We start from the raw sequence: 20,552 nt of genomic DNA, 5'->3' as shown, positions 1-20,552 counted from the left end.
CATTAAAATAAAGGCTTAAGAAATATCAAATCAGCCGGGAATTAGAACACAAATGCAGTTGGAGCGTGTCTTTTTAGCATACGAACGATAAGGAATACGCGTAATGCTGAGCTGTGATGGAAAACGAGATACATGACCATAACTAACGAGACAGGAAGAGCGTCGAAGCACCATATCATGTATATTACGAAACACGCTTGAAAAATATTAAAGAACTGACGAGAAATGGTAGTTCAAACGTGGTTAGGATCTCCTGCGGCCGGAGAATTCAGGATCGATATAACGTTAAACGAAATAGTTTTCAAAACAAAACTCATTGGAACACAAATGCATCGATATAGGTCAGTTATGTTTCATCCAAACGTGCCCTGCTTATTTATTTCCACGCAGAGCACAAAAGCAGTCACCTTTGTGCTAATTGAGTTTACATGTTTTATCTGTTTATTAACACCTTATGAAGAGTATAAAGATCCTTAAGCAGGCAGGCTGGACCGACCTCGCCGGCTAGGCGTCTCTCGATTGAAACAAGTAATTGTCTTTTTAGCGTATTTCACTGATGTGGAAAGGCAAAGATAAGCCGCGTAGCCGAGAGCACATAAAAAAGGGGCAAGATATTTCATTTGGTCCCTCATATCTCAACTTATCCCCTGGTCGGTTGATAACGTGGAGTTATTCAAAGGTGTTGACGTCTAGCTGTTAAAAGATTATGTGATAAGAGTAATTAAAGCAGTAACTTCAAGGGACAAAGTAAATTTAAATCTATTGGATCATGATAATGTGGTTTTGATATTAGGAGCTGCGGAAGAAATACAAAAGTATGAGCATCCAAATCAAAGCTATTAAACAGTAGTTTCGTGTACCTCAACGCGAAAGTTTAGCAACTTTGTGCACGTTAAAAAGTCGGAAAACTTTGGCAAGACAACTTTTTACATTGATACTTTTGGGGACTTAGACGGATAAACGACTGAGGAAAGTAAGTTTAACAAGGTTTCAAGTCCATGGCGTCGGCAAACAGGTGTTTTCGTAGATTTAAGTGACTTATTTAAATTGTTGAAAATTAAGCCAATTTTTTCTCGGCCTTGTTTGGAGGCGCCTGGATGGCTAGGCTCATTGAAGACAGCATTCTTCGTAATGAATTCAATAAACTTTGCACTTAGTTCGGAAATCTTTTCAAAATTGTGCAGAATGATCACGGTTTGTTTGTACCAGAGTGTGAAGAAATTAAAAACAAATTAGCGAGGTGCACCGACAGAATTCACAACTAGTGACACGAGCTACTCGACAAGAAGTTCAAACACATAGATCGCTATCAACAACCAAACTACGAGCGATTAAATCCGACACCTTTTGTTCATTGAATTCGGGAACAAACAAAGAACACACTAGACAAATAAAGAAAGGGCGAAATAAGCCCACATACACACACACTACTCAGTTACAAAACCTATTCCGCGTGGCACGAACAATTGATCTTAAACCTCAGTTTGCACAACGCATTCCTCAGCTATGTACACACTCGTTTATGGAAGCCTGTTATGTAAATCGCTGATGACAGCTTGACCCGTGGCTTGAGTGTCCTCATAATGATGAATGACCGAAAAACACGCTGGAATTTTGAAAAGAGCCAGCTTTACCCGAAGACGGTAATTAATATTGCCATGCGGTTATCGATTAGCGCTCGCGTGAACCAGTGATATAACACATATATCACATAAGGCTGTCCTCCGCCTACCGGGACGGCGTCGGCGCCTGCGAGACGAAAACATTTCCGTGGCTTTGTGACGGAAGTGGCAAAAATCTGTTGAAAAGCGACAAACACACACGTTGCCTTGTCATTACATAGCTGCACAAGCTTGAGCACTTGAGGTCCATTGAAGTGGAAGACGTAATCGGGTTAGGTTAGGGCAAAAACGTATGCTCCAGTCGAAAAGTCGTTTTGGTATGGTTGACTCACGGCAAGTTAATTCGCAGCTGTTAAGCTCGGTCGCTTTTTTACTGATAATTTCGCAAGCGGTTGCAACAGCACCTGGCTTACTAGGTTTGTAAGACTCGGTCCTTGAATGACGCCAGTCTTTATAGCACTGGTCCAAAAACCATAGGGGAGCAATTTCAAAGCCACTAACTGCCAGTTTGTGTTCTGCAGGGAGTCTAGCGTCCTGCAACGTCGAAAACGAAGTCATTGATCTACCAATTTTGGCGGGAAATCCATGTTTTGTGTGCCGCTGCAAGGTTTGTACAAACGTTTTCTTTTTCTTGTCAAAGAATTTGCCACTTTGGACGTGACAAGCGATTGATGGTCCGGCGGACGAATCTTTCGATAAGGAGGAATGCCTAGTTGACACGAGCTGGCATGAAACACAAGGAGCACTATAAAAAGGCAACAAAAGTTGTTATAGGATTAGGAAATGGGAAAAATTGATGTTCAAATTTCAACGTAAACATTCGGTGGGTGAAAAGGCAAAGAAACGGTATTTACATTTCACACGAAGAAAAACGTAATTGTTCGTAACTCTGGGCGCGTGTAGGAGATCGCAAGTTAACGAACTCTCATCGATATCTTCACGACGAAAAACGTATGTGGACAGTTCCAATAAGTTTTTCAGCGCAGCATGATCGATTTGCGTGGATGTTGCGATAAATACAGCGACTAATTGCACGTAATTGCTGTAGTTACACTCGGTAGTTGTATATGCTTTATTTAGATAAATCAACAGGTTATAGCTAAATAAAGCCCATGGCTCGCGTATCTATATAAACCGCTGAATGTGTCAACAAAGTAACACAAGGTTTGTGTACAGTATAAGTAGTTAAAATAAGGTGTGAGTAACGTAATATTGAGTCACCTCACATTCCTGATATCAGGAAAGGTCGAAAGCTGTTCGGATCATCGAAGTGCCGTCTTATTTACTTTTGAAGTGTTGTAAATCGGCCGTCAAGTCGTTCGCAATCAATTATGGCTGAGTCTTGTAAGCTAAGCGTCCACTCTTTGAATCACGACTGAGTAATGCCGACTCGCTTTACTGTAGCTTAAAAGAGATTTCGAACGAGACTTGAATCAGACGGGAATTCATGAAGGTGTCAAAGTTGCTTGTGAAAGGGAGGTGATCGCATACGAGAGTGGCAGATAAGGTAAATTCTCGTGAACTTTACTTTTCATACAACGAGGAAGAAACCTCCATTTGACAAAGCTGTAGTCCATTAAATGACAACAGGAAAGAATCATTAACGCACTTCAAACTCGTTCAGTCGTCACTTGGTAAGGATGCAAAGAACAAGACTGCAGAAAGAACGCCATTAAATTAAAAACTTCACTCATCGCGCTCGTTAACTCCAAAAAGCTTAACCACATTAATCAGAGCGCATCCCGAAAAATTATCGAGCGCGCAATCTGCCTAAACAATCACTTTTTTATTCCTCTGGATCTCACAAAGTATAACAATATTGTCATAGAGACTTCAGACGAAAGAAAACCTTTTGTGTTAAGACTATGTGTGTGCCATCTCGTTTAGTATCGTTGACGGAGAAGTCTTCAGCCTATTGAGTGAAATCCTATGGTGCATTCATCCAAATAAAAACTCGGCGTTGAGCGGTACTAACTCTGTGGTTACTGTGTATTATGCTTCACAAAGTGCTCCAACGTTCGAGATAAAACCCTACAGCGTGACCACTCAAATGAAAGTTACTGAGTGGCACGTTTGGTATGCCGAACTTGTAGATGATTGTAGATGGAACGTTAAAACGTGACTTTTCGAAGGATAGTTACTGAGCAATGCTTAACATAGTGGTCAACGGTATTTTGTTGTTCTGTTTTGTTTTGACATTTGTTAGAGTAAGGACTGTTTAATGTCCTGTGAAGTTATACCGTACGTTTTTACCAAGATGTTGTCTTAAGAATTTGGTTTCAGGGCGTTGGCATGTTAAGGAAAACTCGCCAGTCTCGACTCTTGGAGGATTAAGCCAATGATGGATGACAGCAAATTCCAAAAACTCTTAAGACAACTTCATCTATCTCTTGACACCACTGAAGAAAATGCCTTCTTATTTGTTGGCAATGCATGTTTTAAATACATGCAGTCTAAATATAGGAATGTAAATACCTGGGCAAGGTGAAACGAGTTGATACACAAAATTTGGGACCAAACTAAAGCTTGACTCAGTTAGGATTGTCCGGAAAATCAGTTGTGACCAGTGTAGCCTTTTTCCTCTAGAAAATCAACCTCAGCTTAATCAGGAACACGCTTCTAACTATGGAGTTTGTGGCTAAAATTATAGGGTACGATCAGCGTGCGAACGAAGGCCTGAGGAATCTTTCCAGTTTCTTGGACACTCCCGTTAAAAAAGAGCAAAAGCTACAAGTATCTCATGGTCACGATTTAGTCCGTGAATCTTAGCTATTCGAAGTATTTCACTTGAAGGGCCAAATGCCTAATCTATCACACAGTTGATTTAGGAACGTTGCAAAGCATGAAAGAGAAGTATCAAGAGTGATAAATAGCTGACACTAGAGCATTGAAAACGAATATGCATGAAACCAGGTTTGATGATTAAAAGATTCCAGAAGCCTTTTGGGACACGTAACCTATTTACTCACGTGAGCGCCCAAAAACAGAATTCAAGGGAAAAATTAAAATTTTGTTTCTGTACTTCCGCAGAGCTTTTATTTAAATGGTTTCACCTGTATTTCATCCACCGACTCAAAAGTAAAATCCATCTGGTATATCACAATAAAGAGAACTACAGGAAAGAACTGCTCGATAGCTTTCATTTGAATGTGGTCACGCTTTAGGTTGATTTGATCAACAGACACTCAAGGCAAAACCACTTTTTACTGCATAATAAACAGCACCAAAGGAAAGTACTGCTCTCATTTGAATGGCCGCGCTGTAAGGATTTCGTCCACTAACTGAAAAGTTAGAGTCACATTACATGTCTTAAGGCTCGGCGAAGTATCCTGCGTTTGAAGTTCCTTCTCGAAAAAATCTAACAACGTCAAACGACATTTCTTTACTACTTGCTACATTTAAAAAGGTTTCGCGCCTTGGTTTTGCCTATTGGCAGACAAGAAACATGTTGCAGCGAAGAAAAGTACGTTGTTTTCAATTTGTACAACTTGTACAACATTAAACTTAATCGTCGTCACATGAACTGAATGTAGGAATGATGTGTTGCCAATTTAAATGCCGATATGTTAGGCTTTCATCATCCAAAACGCTAGAAAGATAGAAAGATCTGCCATACAGCAAAAAGATAAACTGATCCGAAAGAGCAGCACCAAACTTTCGAAAACTAGAAGGACCTTGTACAGCAAACAGCTAAACCGCACCAAAAACTAAACGCCACTGAGAAAGCATGATCTGTCGTGTTCTGCATACCGATGAACAGCCGGCACCAGGGGGGAAGTACGACAAGCTGCTGGGGAGTAAATTTCACTTAAATGTTCACACTCCAAGAAAACGTCAACATACTTAATAGCTACGACAACATATTTCTATGACAAGTTTTGACTGTTGAAGGTGACGAGTACATTTTCAGTAGCATGCCGAAGTCAGTGTATTAGTCGGTTAGTTGACACGACCCCTTGGTAGGGATTTCATTCACAAACGTTAAAACATTTTCCGCATTACCTTCAAAGGTATTCGAAGTATCAAGTGGTGTTTTTCTTGTGTGGTACGACCCGTGTTTTTTAACGAAAAGTTGTTTTAATCAACTGAGTTGATACGGTAATTTGGCCACAGCAGAAGATTCGAGAGCTGACCTTTCGAGTGCTGGCCCTTCGTCAGAGCGAACGGGCTAACGCTCTGACGAAGGGCCAACACTCGAACGTCAGCACTCAAATCTCTCCTCGGCGGCCAAATTACCTCATTGGCTCAGTTGATAAAACCAAATATTCGTTTCTTCTTTCTCACCGACGCGGCACCACAGTTTCTTTAGAAACCAACTCCCTCCTCTAAGTGTTTTCATACTCCTTGTTTGGTCCGTGTTTTACAAAGAAATTAAAAGGAGCTTTTCAACGGTAATTCAACGGGTTACCGACAGCTTTGTAATATTCTAAAAATGAAATTAGCAATCCCTCTTCCAGTTTTGTGGTAAAGTACCTCTTTCGTACAATAACTGCGTGAAACATTATTGAGGATAAAATGTCTTTGTGAAATTTTGCTTGTCGAAGCCAAGAAAGTGTTACTCAACATCATAGTGATAAGGAAAAACCTCATTTGCATTTACTTTCAACACACTTTTACATTCGCGACTACAAAACTAGTTTCGTAGTTGACGAAACTAGTTTTGTAGTCGCGAATGTAAAAGTGTGTTGAAAGTAAATGCAAATGAGGTTTTTCCTTATCACTATGAGGATAAAATGTCATCTCTAATTTTTAAGGTTCGAACAGCACAAGCAGAAGGCGATAAATTTGATTGAATTTTTATGAAGAAAAGAATTTCATCGATTTGCCACATTCCCTTAATTGTCAAAAAATTGGATTTGGAAAAATCTGCTCAGCTCAGCTCTCGTCAGGTAGGTAACCGATAAACCCGACTACAATTTAGTGAGGTTTGCGGGTTAGCCTAAAGCTTTATTGCAGACAAATTGGGTCTCGGCAGAAAATTCCATTCACTGAATCAGAGGAATCAACTAAATTGGATTTAACTGTCTACAAACAGTGTCGTGAAAGAAAATTAAATATAACAAATGTAAATTAAATTCTGGTTGCCATTTTTTAACCAGTTAAAAAAAAACAGAAAAGAGGAAATAGGATTAACGGATTTTGTTTTTACAAGCTGCAGAGACGTTTCGTGCATGTTCGTGGTGTCAAATCATAATGTCGCTGACGTCAAAGTTGTTAAGAGAAGACATGACGTGCACATGTGCGATACGGATACTTATTTCCACAAATGTTTAAAAATTATTTGCACAGTCATACGATGTTTGTTTAATGATCATTTAACCAATAAAAACTCGCGAGTGGACAAGGTTGAATGACTACTAACAAAGCGGACGAAGTGTGACCTCTCGAAATCAAGCCCCTTGTCAATCGTCAAATTTATGGGTGTTTGGAAGTTTGCCACACGCAAGTTTAGAAACACGGGAAGCTCTTGTCTTGGCACGTGCTTATGAGATAATAGTCTGCGCCCTAAGATCAGAACTCAGAAAACGTCCATATTTCGCTTTGTAAATTAGTGAAAAGCAAACAGCACCATCGAAATAACGGCTGAAGAGTTTTCGTGTGAACGGTCACATTTTAGGACTTCATCCACAGTCTCAAATGTTCGAATCACCTTGTATAGCATAATATTTAAACAGTACCAGTGGAAATCGCCGCTCACTGGTTGTTTGTACAGTTCCATGTTAAACTATAGAAAAGTCTTCCACGCAGTCAAGTTAGAATCACCTTGAATAACAAAATAAACAGTATCACTGCAAAGCACTCAGTACGCAATGGCTTGTATTTCAATGTTAAACTATAGAAACGTCATCTACACTTAAATTAGAATCACCTTGTATAGCATAATAAACAGTATTACTACAAAGCACTCATTACTCAATGGTTTGCATTTCAATTTTAAACTATAGACACGTCATCCAGACACTCTTGAAGTTAGAATCACCTTGTATAGCATAATAAACAGTATTACTACAAAGCACTTCTCAGTGGTTTGTGTTTCAATGTTGAACTCTGATAGAAAGTCAACCACACACTTAACTTATAATCACTTCGGTACAGCACCACTAGAAAGCAGCACTCAGTAGTTTTTATATTTCAATAGTTTAACTATTAAACAGTCACCCAGACACTCACGTTAGATCAACATTGTACAGCATACTAAAAAATACCACAAGAATTAGGTTTGGCTGGGGGTATGATGAAGGGATTATGAATAGCCACAAATGACACTCGTTTCCCCACAAATTAGACACTTACTCATCTTGTTTGCCTTGCTCCTTCAGTCTACACAAGTAACACCGACTAGATAAAATAGAAATTCAAGTGACGTTATTCTTCAAGTAATTTTACTGAACTCAATTAAAGGTTTGAAAGAGAAAATTCTCTAACATGTAAAGCTACGGTTTTTTGTTTTTTTGACATTTTTTCGCAAATATTACTCATTTATAATTTGAGCATGGTTTACTATGCTGCAAATAGTGAAAACATTTGGGATTTGAAATGAGAGAGTGAAGTGTGGCACGCTCATGTGAAAATTTATGAAATGGGTGGAGTGGGGGACAAATTGGAATCCTGGCTGACCTAACAGACTGGTCAAGTCGTCTTTAAAAGCTAGCGTAATTAAAATTATGGATAAAATATATTATAGTTAAATGGGAGTTACAGTGGAAATCCACAGAGTGGATCTTCGGTTCTATCCACTGTTTCTTGATTGAATCGGAATTTAGTTAATATGTTGTTTTTTCTGGAGGGAGCAAAACTAGAGTACCCGCAGAAAAAACTTCGAACCTACAACATTTCCGTTCAATTCCTCCGGCGAATCTCGAACATTCGCGAGTGCTGTCACCTCTGTGCCATCCCTGCCTCCCCCCACCTTCAAGTGCCTCGTTAAGTATGATCACCTTTTACAGCAGTTAATGGATGTATTGCTTTGCTAATTATGCTGTATTAACTAGTTCTGACTTCTGAAATTCGAAATTATCGCACATGAACCATCTAAGACCTCTGGTGCTCACAGTAGTAAGACTGTTCGTAAGTGTGCTGTGTGCACAGTGGCTCTAACATTTGACTATGTGGTTAAAGTTCCTATCGTTTGGAAACCGTTCACACGAAAACCGTTGAGTACTGAGCAGTTGCTATCAAAACTGGATCAATTCCTATTTAAGGGCGGTGCCTACTAATACCGAAGTACTTTTGCGCGGTTTATGACTATGCGGGGAAAGCAGATCTTAGCAAGGGCTATGGAAATCCAAAAAGAAAATGGGGGGACCAAGTATTTTTTTAGAGACAATTAAGCAACAATTATTCTAAAAAGCAATAAAATACAAAGCAATGTATGGCGTTTTGTACCCCATAGTTGAAGCTTTATTATCCCTGAAAAATGCATGGCTACCCCCAATTTTCCTTTTGGATACTAGAAGCACTTGCTAAGTCTGCTTTCTCCGCATAGTTTTAAACTGCGCAAAAATATCCCTGTATTAGTAGGCACCACCCATAGGAAACAGAGTTTCACGAGATACTCACGCACAGAAGGTATGCGCAGTAACAATAGTTGCCACCGTTCTTAAAACAACCTCAAAACTTCAGGTTTCAAATTCAAGGACTGTTTAGTGAGGCGCTAGCATCTTTTACATAAACTTGTTATCTTTATCACTGAAGTCTAAGAAATGACAGAGAATAATCGGTCTTTGAAAATTAGAAAAGGACTAAGAGAGAATAATTTTTGACAAGATCTGTAGTGGTTACAATGAAACAAGTGTTCACTAAAATAGATAGATAGAATAATCATATTGCAGCCGAAAGGCTGAGTTGTATAGTTATTTACATAAATATTTAGAATATTTAAAAATTCAGCAGCATCAACTATTTAAAAGCCTATTAACAAAAATAAAAAAAAGAGTAAATAAGAGATAATGGAAAAATGTTTAAAATTGGGAGAATGGAAGAATCAAATTTGAAAACTATTTATTTATTAGATATTTATTTCACCAAACACGTTACAAAAATACGAAGAGAGAAGAAAAACTAAAAAGAAAGTGGTGAAGAAGCCTTAGGAGGCTTCCTCGTTACTGGGCTGGTAAAAAGAATAAGCAAAAGGAAGATCATTGTAAATGGGGACTAAATGTTCCAAATTGTTGTACAACATTTTTGCTCGTGACATTGAACATGCTCGCACAAAAGATTGTCGGGGCATAACATCAAACGAAGAAAAAAATATATTGCTACACTCCGAAAATTATCTTTCACAAAACGAAAAAATGCTGCTTGACTTTTTAGGCCTGCTCTACTTAAAAAAAAAAAAAAAAAGTTTGATTGAATTCTTTCAACAAAAACGAACACAGCATAGCATTCACAAATTGAACCGCATTAAACCCATTCTTTCTTTATTTTGTTTTCTTTTTTTATTTGTTTGTTTTGCCTCAATCAATATTACAAGAATGTTAGCTTTATTAAAAGCCTTTTTTTTACGTGCGTAAACATGTATGATAAAACGTGCAATCTCGCACGACAGGTTCTAATCTTCTAATTAGTGCTAATTCTACAAATATTTCCAAACACAAAATTTCCACTCTACTTTTTAACCCAAACAATGTAACCACACTTGAGGATGAAAATTTATGCGTTAATAAACTTGAATATGTAAACAGTGGAAGGATCAGGATCTAGGAAGAAACAAAACACGATAAAGCCTCGGAAAGTCTCATTTTGGGGGAGGGGTCGGGGAATCCAAAAGGTTTTTCTCATATTTAAATCTCTGCTAATTAAGATCGCTTCCTTTCTTGGTCAGTCTGGGCAAAGCACAAACTAAATATTTTCTTACGATGTCCAAAGGATTATGTTCATAAGAATACAAAACAATTCTTCAGACTGAGGTAAAATAGACAAAGCTGACCGGTAGCAACGTGTCAATAATTTGTGAATAATGTTGTATTGTGTTAGTTAGTAATACAACGATGACAAGAAAGCCCTCACAAAAGGTTTTAGGAGTTATTGGAGCACGAGACGACTCTTAAATTCTCATGTGTCAGCGATAGTTTGCAGAATCGGCCTCCCAAATTTCTTAAAAGAGAAATTTAACAGGTATTCCGTTTATTCTTATTCCGGAATAAGGTCAATCGAACGCAACCTAAGATGTAATAGTGCAAGTAAATAGGGTGGGTAAGTTGGTATAAGGAAGTGATAGTAATGCTTTAATAAATGTAGTACTGTAATAAAGTAGATGAACTAACAAAAACAATAAAACATTAAATAGAAGAAAGATCCTCGCAGTTATTTACGCAACTTAAGCAGTTGCGTAAAGAAAGCCTGAAGAAAATTCAGGCTTGAACGGGATTCGAACCCATGACCTCTGTGATGCCGGTGCAGTGCTCTACCAACTGAGCTATCAAGCCAACTGGGAGCTGGTCATATTGTGAGTTTGTAATATACCCGTGAAGGATGAATAAATTAATATGTATATCTGTTTCATATATTCATATTAATTCAACAAGAAATAAAACTAAAAGTGTCACTCTAGTTGAAAAATTCTGCCTCACTTCTCCTGAAGAATGTTAGAGTTGTGGTAATTTTTGTTTATCAGAAGAACGTTGCATCTCAACTGCTGATAAGTCTGGTCTTCTCAATAAGAGATCTGAATTAATTACCAAACGCCGCCAAAAAAATAAATTCTATGCAGCCAATCAGAAGCAGGCGCAAGCTTAAAGGGGCAGTGTCACCTACTTTGAGTGTCAAAATGTTTAGCCTAAAACCGTATTTGTTTCAATGGAATCGTTAAAATAGTGGTTGAGTTTTTTTGACAATAACTCTAATAGTGCATAGAAACTGCTATTAATTATGTCAAGTGGATTGCAACTTGAAAAAAACACAGGCAATTTTTTCAAGTTCTTCCTTTATATTTTAGAGAAGTCGCTAAATATTGATTATGGTTTGTTCTTCCTAGGAGAAAAACCTTATTAATTTCTTCCCGGTGTTGTAAGAGCAATTTCATGTTACAGAACGGTTTTTTGGCAAAGATTTCAGCAGTTTTGACCAGAATACAGCAAATTGCATATGTTTTAATGATGTTTAAGGGGTTGCGCCTCCCACGGGTCTTGTTGTCCCGTTTTGCGCAATACCCTTTGGACCACTCATTTTGTTTCTTGTATTTCTGCTTCGTTCTTTGTATTTATTTTGATGTGTCCAATGAAGTTGATAAAATAAAATAAAATAAATAAATAAATAAAACCCTAAAAACAATAGCAGCTGCAACACAATTACAACAATTACAAGCTTAAGAGAGTTACTACACTAATACTATTAGAAAACAATAATTATGAATTCCTGTCTCAGAGCCACTTGGGCAAGATTTCAACACCCCTTGAATCTCCAATACCAGCATGTAAGTTCTCTTTACTGTTCCCCATATCTTACTTATGGTATTAGTTTGGAGAATTTGTTTAAAGATCAAGACATTTATCTTTGATGATCATTTCCTTCGTTCTCATGACTCGAATGTTGGATCAAGTAGTGAGATTGTAAAGAGAAATTAGACGTTGGTCACTATTAGAGTTTAAAGGGGTAATCTCGTAGAAGTAAAACTTTTAACACACTTTTGCTGGCTGCCTTTTTTCAGAACAAATCCGTGGAATGTGCCCGAGAGGTATGTCCGAAAATGAATTCGTGCAAAGGAGTGATCAGAAGACAGAAGAACCAATGCTGTCCGGTCTGCGATGGAAGTCGAGGTAATTATTTTGAGCAAAAGGGGGTTTTGCTTACTCTTTGATACCTAAACCGGAATATGAAATGACCTGACCAGAATAGCTCGCACAAGGAATGCGCCCATAGTCTTGAAGCGATGGTTTTCATTAGCGACGCAAAGCACAAGACGAGCATCAACTTGACAGTAGACTCGATGCAAGCATAGGCACAAGAGTAAAAATTGTTTGAAAATACATTGTAGCCATTTCGTATCTGTGACAGTCAATATTCGGACTGCTTGCAGAACTATGTGACTTTGCGTTCGAGGCAAGTGTTGTCATCTAAACGTTTTGAACTGTGCAACTGTGCATGTTATCAAGTAGAGTTTCTGGCACTTATGATCGGCATTTCAAACTGTTCTCGAAGTATTTAAGGAAGTAGTTAGGGGTGGTGTCATCGAGAAACATGTTATTAAAAAAGATTTCGGAATATATATATATGTCTGTAAAGCGCCATAAAAACCAGACCTTTCCAAGGCTTCTGACGCCATCTTGGTTGGTGGACAAATACGGCTAAAATTACAGTAAATATAAGGCATTTTGGCCTACTTTGACACCGCTATAAATTTCAAAAGTTGGAAATATCTTTGTTTATTTCAGTTACATCATTTCTCAGCCTGAATCTGTACTCTATATTCAACGAAAACAATTTTAGGATTAATGTCTTCTAAAAGCCTAAAGCACGAAGAAATAGAGCGGTTGCAGTTACAGAAGTTTAAAGTCGACCAAAATCCCTTTCACAGGAGTACTTAAATTCCCCCAACCACGACGGTGTCAGACAACGTGGAACAGTCTATTATCTAAAATGCCTGTATGGAAGCACATTCACGTTCGTTTGTTGTTAGTTAGGGCCCTGGTTTTTTTACTCCTGAAGACCTATCAGGTCGCAAATGGAGGTTTTATAGGTCCTTATTTTCACGAAAAGGGGCCCAAGATACTTCACGCTCTAATGCAGAACATAAGAATTAACGACGTATTGATTGAACTTTTTATAAGTCACTTTGATAGCAGATGAAATTTGTAGTGGTGGAGCGCTTTTAGGTGTGTGGTGCAGAAAGGTTTAAAAATAATACAACCATTTTCGCAAAAAGGTATTCAATAAATTTATTGTCAAATCTCACTGATGTAATAGGAACAGAGACTTCTTTGGTAAGATTTCTGGGGAACTTGAAGCATTTCTGCAAATGTTACGCGCTAATATATTTTTCTTTTGTGGTAATCCCGTAATGCCTTAAAGAGGCAGTGTCACCAGTTTTTAGTGTGCCTTTGAATAGCATAAAAACATATTTATATCGATGGGAATGTTAAAACAATGGTTCAGTATTGTTATCTTTAGCTGCGGATGGCTTGGATGGCAATGGATACAACTTTAAAAAAATTAGCCAATTTTTTCAAGTTCTTCCCGTGTATTTTGGAGAAATTGCTGAAAACAGCTTAATAGTTTGTTCTTTATCATTGAAGAAATCAGTTGATATTTTCCTCCCGGTGCTCTACGAACAATTTCATGTCAGAGAAAAAGTTCTTCATGCAATATTTGAGTAGTTTTGGTCAAAATACAGCAAAATCTTCGTGACAGTACTCCTTTAACTTGCGTTACTGTCAGCTTTGATATAAGGGCCCATTGTATGCTATACTTTCGTCTATCACTTGTGCTTGAGGTTTTGCTTGCTACGCTAGTAATGTATAAAATAACTGTGACCCTGCAAGCATCAGCAGTGAGCATAGATATAAGAAGAACAAACTCACTTAATCTACTTACCAGGTTTTTATTAAGAAATAATGGCGACATAAGCCTAAGGGCAAGCGAAAGCAGAATTTTAACTCTTCCGCTTATGCTTGCATCGAGTCTATTTTCAGTAAGTATACTCGTCTTGTGCTTTGCGCCGCTAATGAAAACCACGCTTCAAGAATTTGGGCGCATTCCTTCACCGTACAAGCTAGTGGTTAGGCCGACATTGCATATTCCGGTTTAGGTATCAAAGAACACGCTAAACTCCCCCTAATACTCAAAACTAAAAGCTCCTTTCTGACAATCTTAACAGCCTACACCCATGAGCTTTTCCAACGATGTTGTTGTGGTTGAGGGCAATTTACCAAACAAATGTCTATTGTCCCATTTTCACTTAACCATTTTGCCCTCTATTCTCCAAAAAACCACAGTAATGTTCCGGAAGTTGCGGCGAAATACAACTTTGTCAAATAATGACTCGGTCGATTTGTCTCCTACCGCTGAAAATTTTTTGGCTTAAGGATGTTTAATTAAGGTTTTAGACAGGATTTTCAGAATTTGGTTTCGGCAGTGCTTATAAGAACTAATCAATGTGGTTTAAATTTTTTAACATGTGCGCTGAATCTACACTGCGACCTTTCAAAACAATTTGAGTGTGAAGCTAGTTAAATCAAAACACTTCACAAAGAATACTTCACTTCTGCTCACAGAGGCTTGGAAATGTGTCACGATATTAAAACTGTCTTGTGTATGAATGCCACTAAAAAAGTACCGATTAGGGTGGTCATTCGGCCATCCAAGAGGTTGTCTTGTTGTTTATTCAGTATAATCGCTTATGATCCTTGTTGAATCGGATCAGCCAAAGCTATTTACAAATAAACTAAAGCCTCCCCGCAGCATTCTAAAGCTGAAAAGACGATAGGATGTGGCGACTCAGAACAGGAGAGGGTCTAGACATGTAATGTTCAATAGTTAACTTGCCTCTTTGCGTTACTGAAACTGTGGACTGCTAGGCGTGGAACAACAAACTAAGAAGTGACAAGGAATATAGCTTTGTTGCACTCGAACAGTTTAGGTTATCACGAGAAAAGGACAATGTTCAATGAATGATTCCGAGGTTTGAACTTGAAGAAAAATATTTAAATGGCATCAGATATGTTACGAAATTATAATTAATGAACTTGAAGAAAAATATTTTAATGGCATCAGATATGTTACGAAATTATAATTAAGAATTTGGCTGTGCCCTGAGCTTTGCCATGCCTGCCAGCAGGGTCATTTGTGGCATATTTTGCGCGTACTGTTACGATTAATAACCGGTCACAAGCGTCTAGGGTGGCGGAAAGTTTAGTTTATCACGAGGAAAAGGACAATGTTTAATGAAAGATTCCGGGGTTTATACTTAAAGAATTTTTTTTAACGGGATCAGATATATTCCGAAATTAATTCACAATTAAGAATTTGGCTGTCCCCTGAGCCATAACCAGTCAAAAGCGCGTCTGGGGTGGCAATAGTAAAGTTTTAATCTTGTTCAAGTAAAACATAACACGGGCCATTTGTAATTCTTATCATTCAATCGGTCCTAAGCAAATTCAATGAGTTGAAAACTCCGCCGGAAAGAGAGCGATTTTGGACCAAATTCGTTCATAAGAAAAAAAGAAAGATTGATACATAAAACACAACACAATGCGGATTGTTTGACTGGGAGAAAGAAACCGATATGACACTGACACTCTGTACGTGATAAGTGACTTTATTCGATTAATTAGATTACAGCAATCGCCGTGTACTATTTCGGAAAGCTTCACCACAGACCGCAGACTCGACGCGTAATAATGGACATTGTTTGCAGTTATATCAGCATTAACACAATAAATATTTGCAAGGTAGGGAAGGCTGTTTTTTGAATGAGAAATACATGGAACTCTGAACTATAGTAACCAAACGCCAAGCGTATATCAGTAATTATACATCAGCATTAGCTTAGCATTCTTATTCGATAACATTTTTTTTCCTAAAATTTTAATACAGATTTGATATCGAAATCGATCGCCACTGAGTAGTACCGTGTATCTCGTATATGTGTTCTTTATTTCCATCACAACAAATGTTCTTCAATGTGTTTCAATTGTTTCCTTTCTTTTCTAGAAGGATTAATATTAAAATAACACTGTTTGGGGCCCTTGCGTGAAAAGGCAATCTGAAAAGTATCGCTTTGTTTAAACTAAAAAAAAAATTCACTTAAAGGCTTGGAATGTTTACTCTTCGCGATTAAATCTATAAATATACAGGTGTTTGTTTGCTTGTATTTAATTAGCTCAAACAAATATTTGCTCAGATCCTTCAATCAACACTGATTCATTAAAATCTGATTTACAAAATCCCTCATCACAACTCTTTATAGCGGATAAATGTTTGAACGTCTCGCTCCATCTAATTCACTGTTATTTCCGATCCCTTGTAAATTCAAATAATTAAGTATCTTCACTTACATATCCTCATTAGCCTAATAATTATTTCTGCCGACATTAGACGGCTTTGGCGATTAAACATGGTTGTGCAACGAAAGCGCCAGCCGCCAATTTTTGGCGGGAAACCTTTGATCGTCCCGCCTATGGCGTCAATGGGACGATTATTTTATCTTTAGATTTGTAGAGATCTGTAATTTTGAAGCCATTAAGGATAATAAATTACCGAGGTCCAATGATTTTAACAAACGTTTTATCCTCGAGTCAAAGCTTGAGTTTTCTAAACATTTATTTTTAATGTGCCTTTCAGCCGTTCATACTCTTAGAATCCGTCCCGTTCATATTCTGCATTGCACACACGTTAAGCCAGTATTTACGTCCGCAAAAATTACGAGAATGTAAAAATCCAACTCATGTAAAGAATCGTGTATACTTCGATATTAATTACTTTGTCAAACTTCTGAGAAATAAGCATTTCTCTTCGATAGTCAGCCTCGTCTGATCTGGTTCTATAAAATTTTAGACTATGAAATCAGTGCACAGTCAATGTGCTTACCAAGTACACTCTCGTGGAATTGCTTATCACGCTCTTAAATATGGTTCTAAATTTGTTAACATGTTCGAATGAAAGCTACCAAGCAGTGCCTTCTTCAGTTGACTCTGTTTTCAGTTGACTTTGTAGCTTGATGTGTTGCAAACTTGAAATGCGGTATTCTTTGACAAAAGAGTCTTACTAAATATAGCAAAGCAGTAAGCTACCGACACCTGGATATGAATGTGTTTTCGCCCGTTACAATAACTTTGACGAAGATGGCTACTCATACCAATATCGGATTCTCCAACGAGAGAAGAGAAGAGCAAATTTGCGATGTCTACTGTTTTTAGTGCTTTAAAAGTGTCCGTGATAAAATATTGCAAATAGACTAGGATTTTTAGTTTGTTTGTTTTCTGTAAATAACACCTTTGATAAAGAACGCTAATAATACGTACGGTCTATCGGAATTACGACAGAGAAACAAATCTAATTTAAGAGTTATAATACCATTGATAGGTTAAAGATTACACAAGTATCCTAAAAAAAAATGGCAAATAAGCAATCCAGAACAATGCATTGATTTTAAGTAATTTGCTTACCTCATTTGATAGCTTGGGTAAAGTTTATCATACTGAAAGAAAATCACTTAACGACCTTAACAAGTACAGAAACTGAGATTTAGCTGAAATATTTCTTTCAATATCGGTGTAACACACGTTCATTTAAGGTCGTTAGTCTTCAAAATTCTTAGCATGCGAAAACTGTAAAAACGCTCACAAAAACGGACAGAAAAAAAGTTCTAAAAACTTCAAACCTAGTACACATAATGTTGTTAGTACAGGGACGAATTTCACCAAAACTATAGCTTTCTATGTGCCTATTGGCCGCTTTAGCTTGTCAAGGCATTGTGGTAAAATGTAAAGCCACCATCTTTTTTCGGACACCCTGGATTGACATTTAATACACTTTAGGAATTCATCAACAGACCCAAATATGTGAACAACTTTGTACAGCATAATAAACAGCAGCACAGGAAAGTACTGCTCAGTAGCTTTCATTTGAATGGTCACACTTTAGGATTTCATCCACAGATCCAAAAATGAGAACCACCTTGGACAGCATAATAAACAGCAGTACAGGAAAGTACTGCTCAGAAGCTGTCATTTGAATGGTCACACTTTAGGATTTCATCCACAGATCCAAAAATGAGAACCACCTTGTACACCATAATAAACAGCACCACAGGAAAGTTCTGCTCAATAGCTCAATTAAAATGGTCACACTTTAGGATTTCATCCACAGACTTAAAGTTAAAACCACTTTATACAGCATGATAAACATCACCTTAGGCAAGTACTGCTCAGTAGCTTTCATTTGAATGGTCACACTTTAAGATTTCATCCACAGACTCAAAGTTAAAACCACTTTGTACAGCATAATAAACAGCACCTCAGGCAAGAACTGCTCAGTAGCAAAACACAGTCACCACAAGACAGTGCTTCTCAAAAGCTTAATCCCAACACCCATATGCCCTACAGACTAAAACATTTCTTTCATGATTCAAGATTTTTCTCTCGAAGAGAATGAGTTAAAAAAGTTATTGAAAATGTAGTCGATAAATAGTCATGATCAACAATGAGCACCCAACGCGGGTCAATTTTGGTGGCTATCTTTCCGGAAGTCCTTAATCACCTCAGAAATTTGGACAGCTGTAAAGAAAATCTAAATTTTCTTTGGCAAAATTTCAGCCCAAATTTCGTTACACTGAAAAACCAATCCCCTTTGTTTCCGGCGGGGCAAATAGGTCGTTAAAAATGCGAAAAAAGGTCAAATAAAGTAGAAAGCAACTCCGACGAATATCCTGCAGTACTCAATATTTAAGTCAACAACCAGGAGATAGATTTATAGAAACGTAATATTTCGGTTAAATTCAAAACCATTATCAAACGATGGATACTTTTACAAACAAGCGTAGCTTATATATATTACAAGGAATACAAATATCACACGTATAATTTTGTAAAGAAATAAACAAAGCAAAGAATCCTAACAAAGTTCTATGCAAACAATGCCGACTTCTTAGTGGCTTTGATACCGGTGTTCAAGCAAAGTTTGAGTTAGTATTTTACTAAACCTAACAACAGCTTATGGTTTGAGAAATTCGAGTAAGAAACTCAAACTACCGAAGCCTAGAACAGTGTACCTGAAAACGTGGACGTTCAATAGAATGCTCTGCCTCAAATAGATCTGGAACAGTGTGACTCCCTGGGGTTTTTCAAACAGAAAGCAAAACGCACCGTTTTCGTCTTCGGGTCGTGTACATTGGTTACTTTTTACTACATTTTCTGTACAGTTTTGTATTGTACTGATGAATTTCTGTGTTCAAATAAAAAACACTGAACAAAAAGCTCGTAAATTCAAGGAATACAATTCCGTTTCCTAAAACGTTTTTTAGCTTAACTTTTCAGCTAAAACATCCGAACTGATCAAATTGTGGCCTGTGTAGCTGGGGAATTGACCGCGTGCAAGCGTCAACTATGCCTTTTAAAGACAACATAAAATACATTTTTTTTTTAATAAAATACTCTTTCAAAAGGTTAAAAGGTTTAAAACGAAAACCAAACCGAACTAATTACGTCATCTTCAGAAGATGATTTAATTAGTCGAAAACGTTCGATTTCGTTTTCTTTTTAAACTTTTTAGCCTTGTTAACTAACATTTTAAATTATGGACAATTTTTTTAATGTTTTGCCTAAATGTTCTCCTTGGATGCCCCGACTGTGGGAGGCCATCGTCCAACAGTAATTTCCTGTTTGGATATTTAATTGACAGTAACTAATATATACGTTGCCTGAGGGAGGGTTGAGTATCAACGACGCGTTATCAAATAAAATCGTGGACGTGATGAAAACCTTTTGAACTATTGAATGGCAAGGCGCCTAACCGTCTCCGCCATTTCCTGACGAAAATGAAGAAAAACAACTCACTCATTTTTCATTCTGTTTTAAATTTTCAAACAACAAAAATTGACACCGAAAAAATAAGAGAATTAAAATTGACATTCCGTGGATCATTGTCCACACTTACTCATCAAAATTTTCAAAACGTTTGAGTTACTTTTCACTTTAAAGGGTTCGTTTGGTCTGTAAGTGAACTATTAGAATTTACAGCGCACTGTTTGCTCCTTTGTTCTTTTCGAAGACCAGTTTAATTGAGGGTTATTTGACTAAAAAGGTAGAATTATCGTTTTTTTCCTGCTAGATTACAGTCAATCACCGGATTAATAAAAAAAAAAACATTGTATTTTCTCGCCTCAAGAAATTATTTGATATTTGACGTTTTTCTGTTTTCTCCTAAACGAAGTCTCCTGGGTGATATACCGATATTGTAAGGAGAAAAAAAAGTCAATCAATCATAGCATTATTA

The 20,552-nt window shown here is 37.4% G+C and overlaps 2 protein-coding genes across 6 annotated transcripts in view; one reads left to right on the top strand and one right to left on the bottom strand.

Annotated features, from left to right (window-relative positions):
• Positions 1-20,552, bottom strand: part of LOC146453754 (uncharacterized) — a 92,685-nt gene that overhangs the window by 69,677 nt on the left and 2,456 nt on the right. The window lies entirely within an intron of this gene.
• LOC146453753 (BMP-binding endothelial regulator protein-like) overlaps positions 1,185-20,552 on the top strand; it is a 32,969-nt gene continuing 13,601 nt past the window's right edge. The window contains exons 1-3 of one of the 5 annotated variants that reach the window (XM_085096310.1): positions 1,185-1,643; positions 2,144-2,229; positions 12,271-12,379. In XM_085096310.1, coding sequence (XP_084952436.1) covers positions 12,310-12,379 — 70 coding nt within the window. In that variant the 5' untranslated portion in view covers positions 1,185-1,643; positions 2,144-2,229; positions 12,271-12,309. Of the gene's footprint in view, positions 1,644-1,678; positions 2,039-2,143; positions 2,230-12,270; positions 12,380-20,552 lie in introns of those variants that run through there. The other 4 variants (XM_085096309.1, XM_085096308.1, XM_085096306.1 and 1 more) reach the window with 4 other exon arrangements.

Source organism: Pavona decussata, unplaced genomic scaffold, assembly GCF_977016875.1.
Source record: "Pavona decussata unplaced genomic scaffold, jaPavDecu1.1 SCAFFOLD_324, whole genome shotgun sequence".
Taxonomy (NCBI): Eukaryota; Metazoa; Cnidaria; class Anthozoa; order Scleractinia; family Agariciidae; genus Pavona; species Pavona decussata.
The sequence above is the reverse complement of the archived record's forward strand: the minus strand, read 5'-3'. Positions and strand labels throughout refer to the sequence as shown.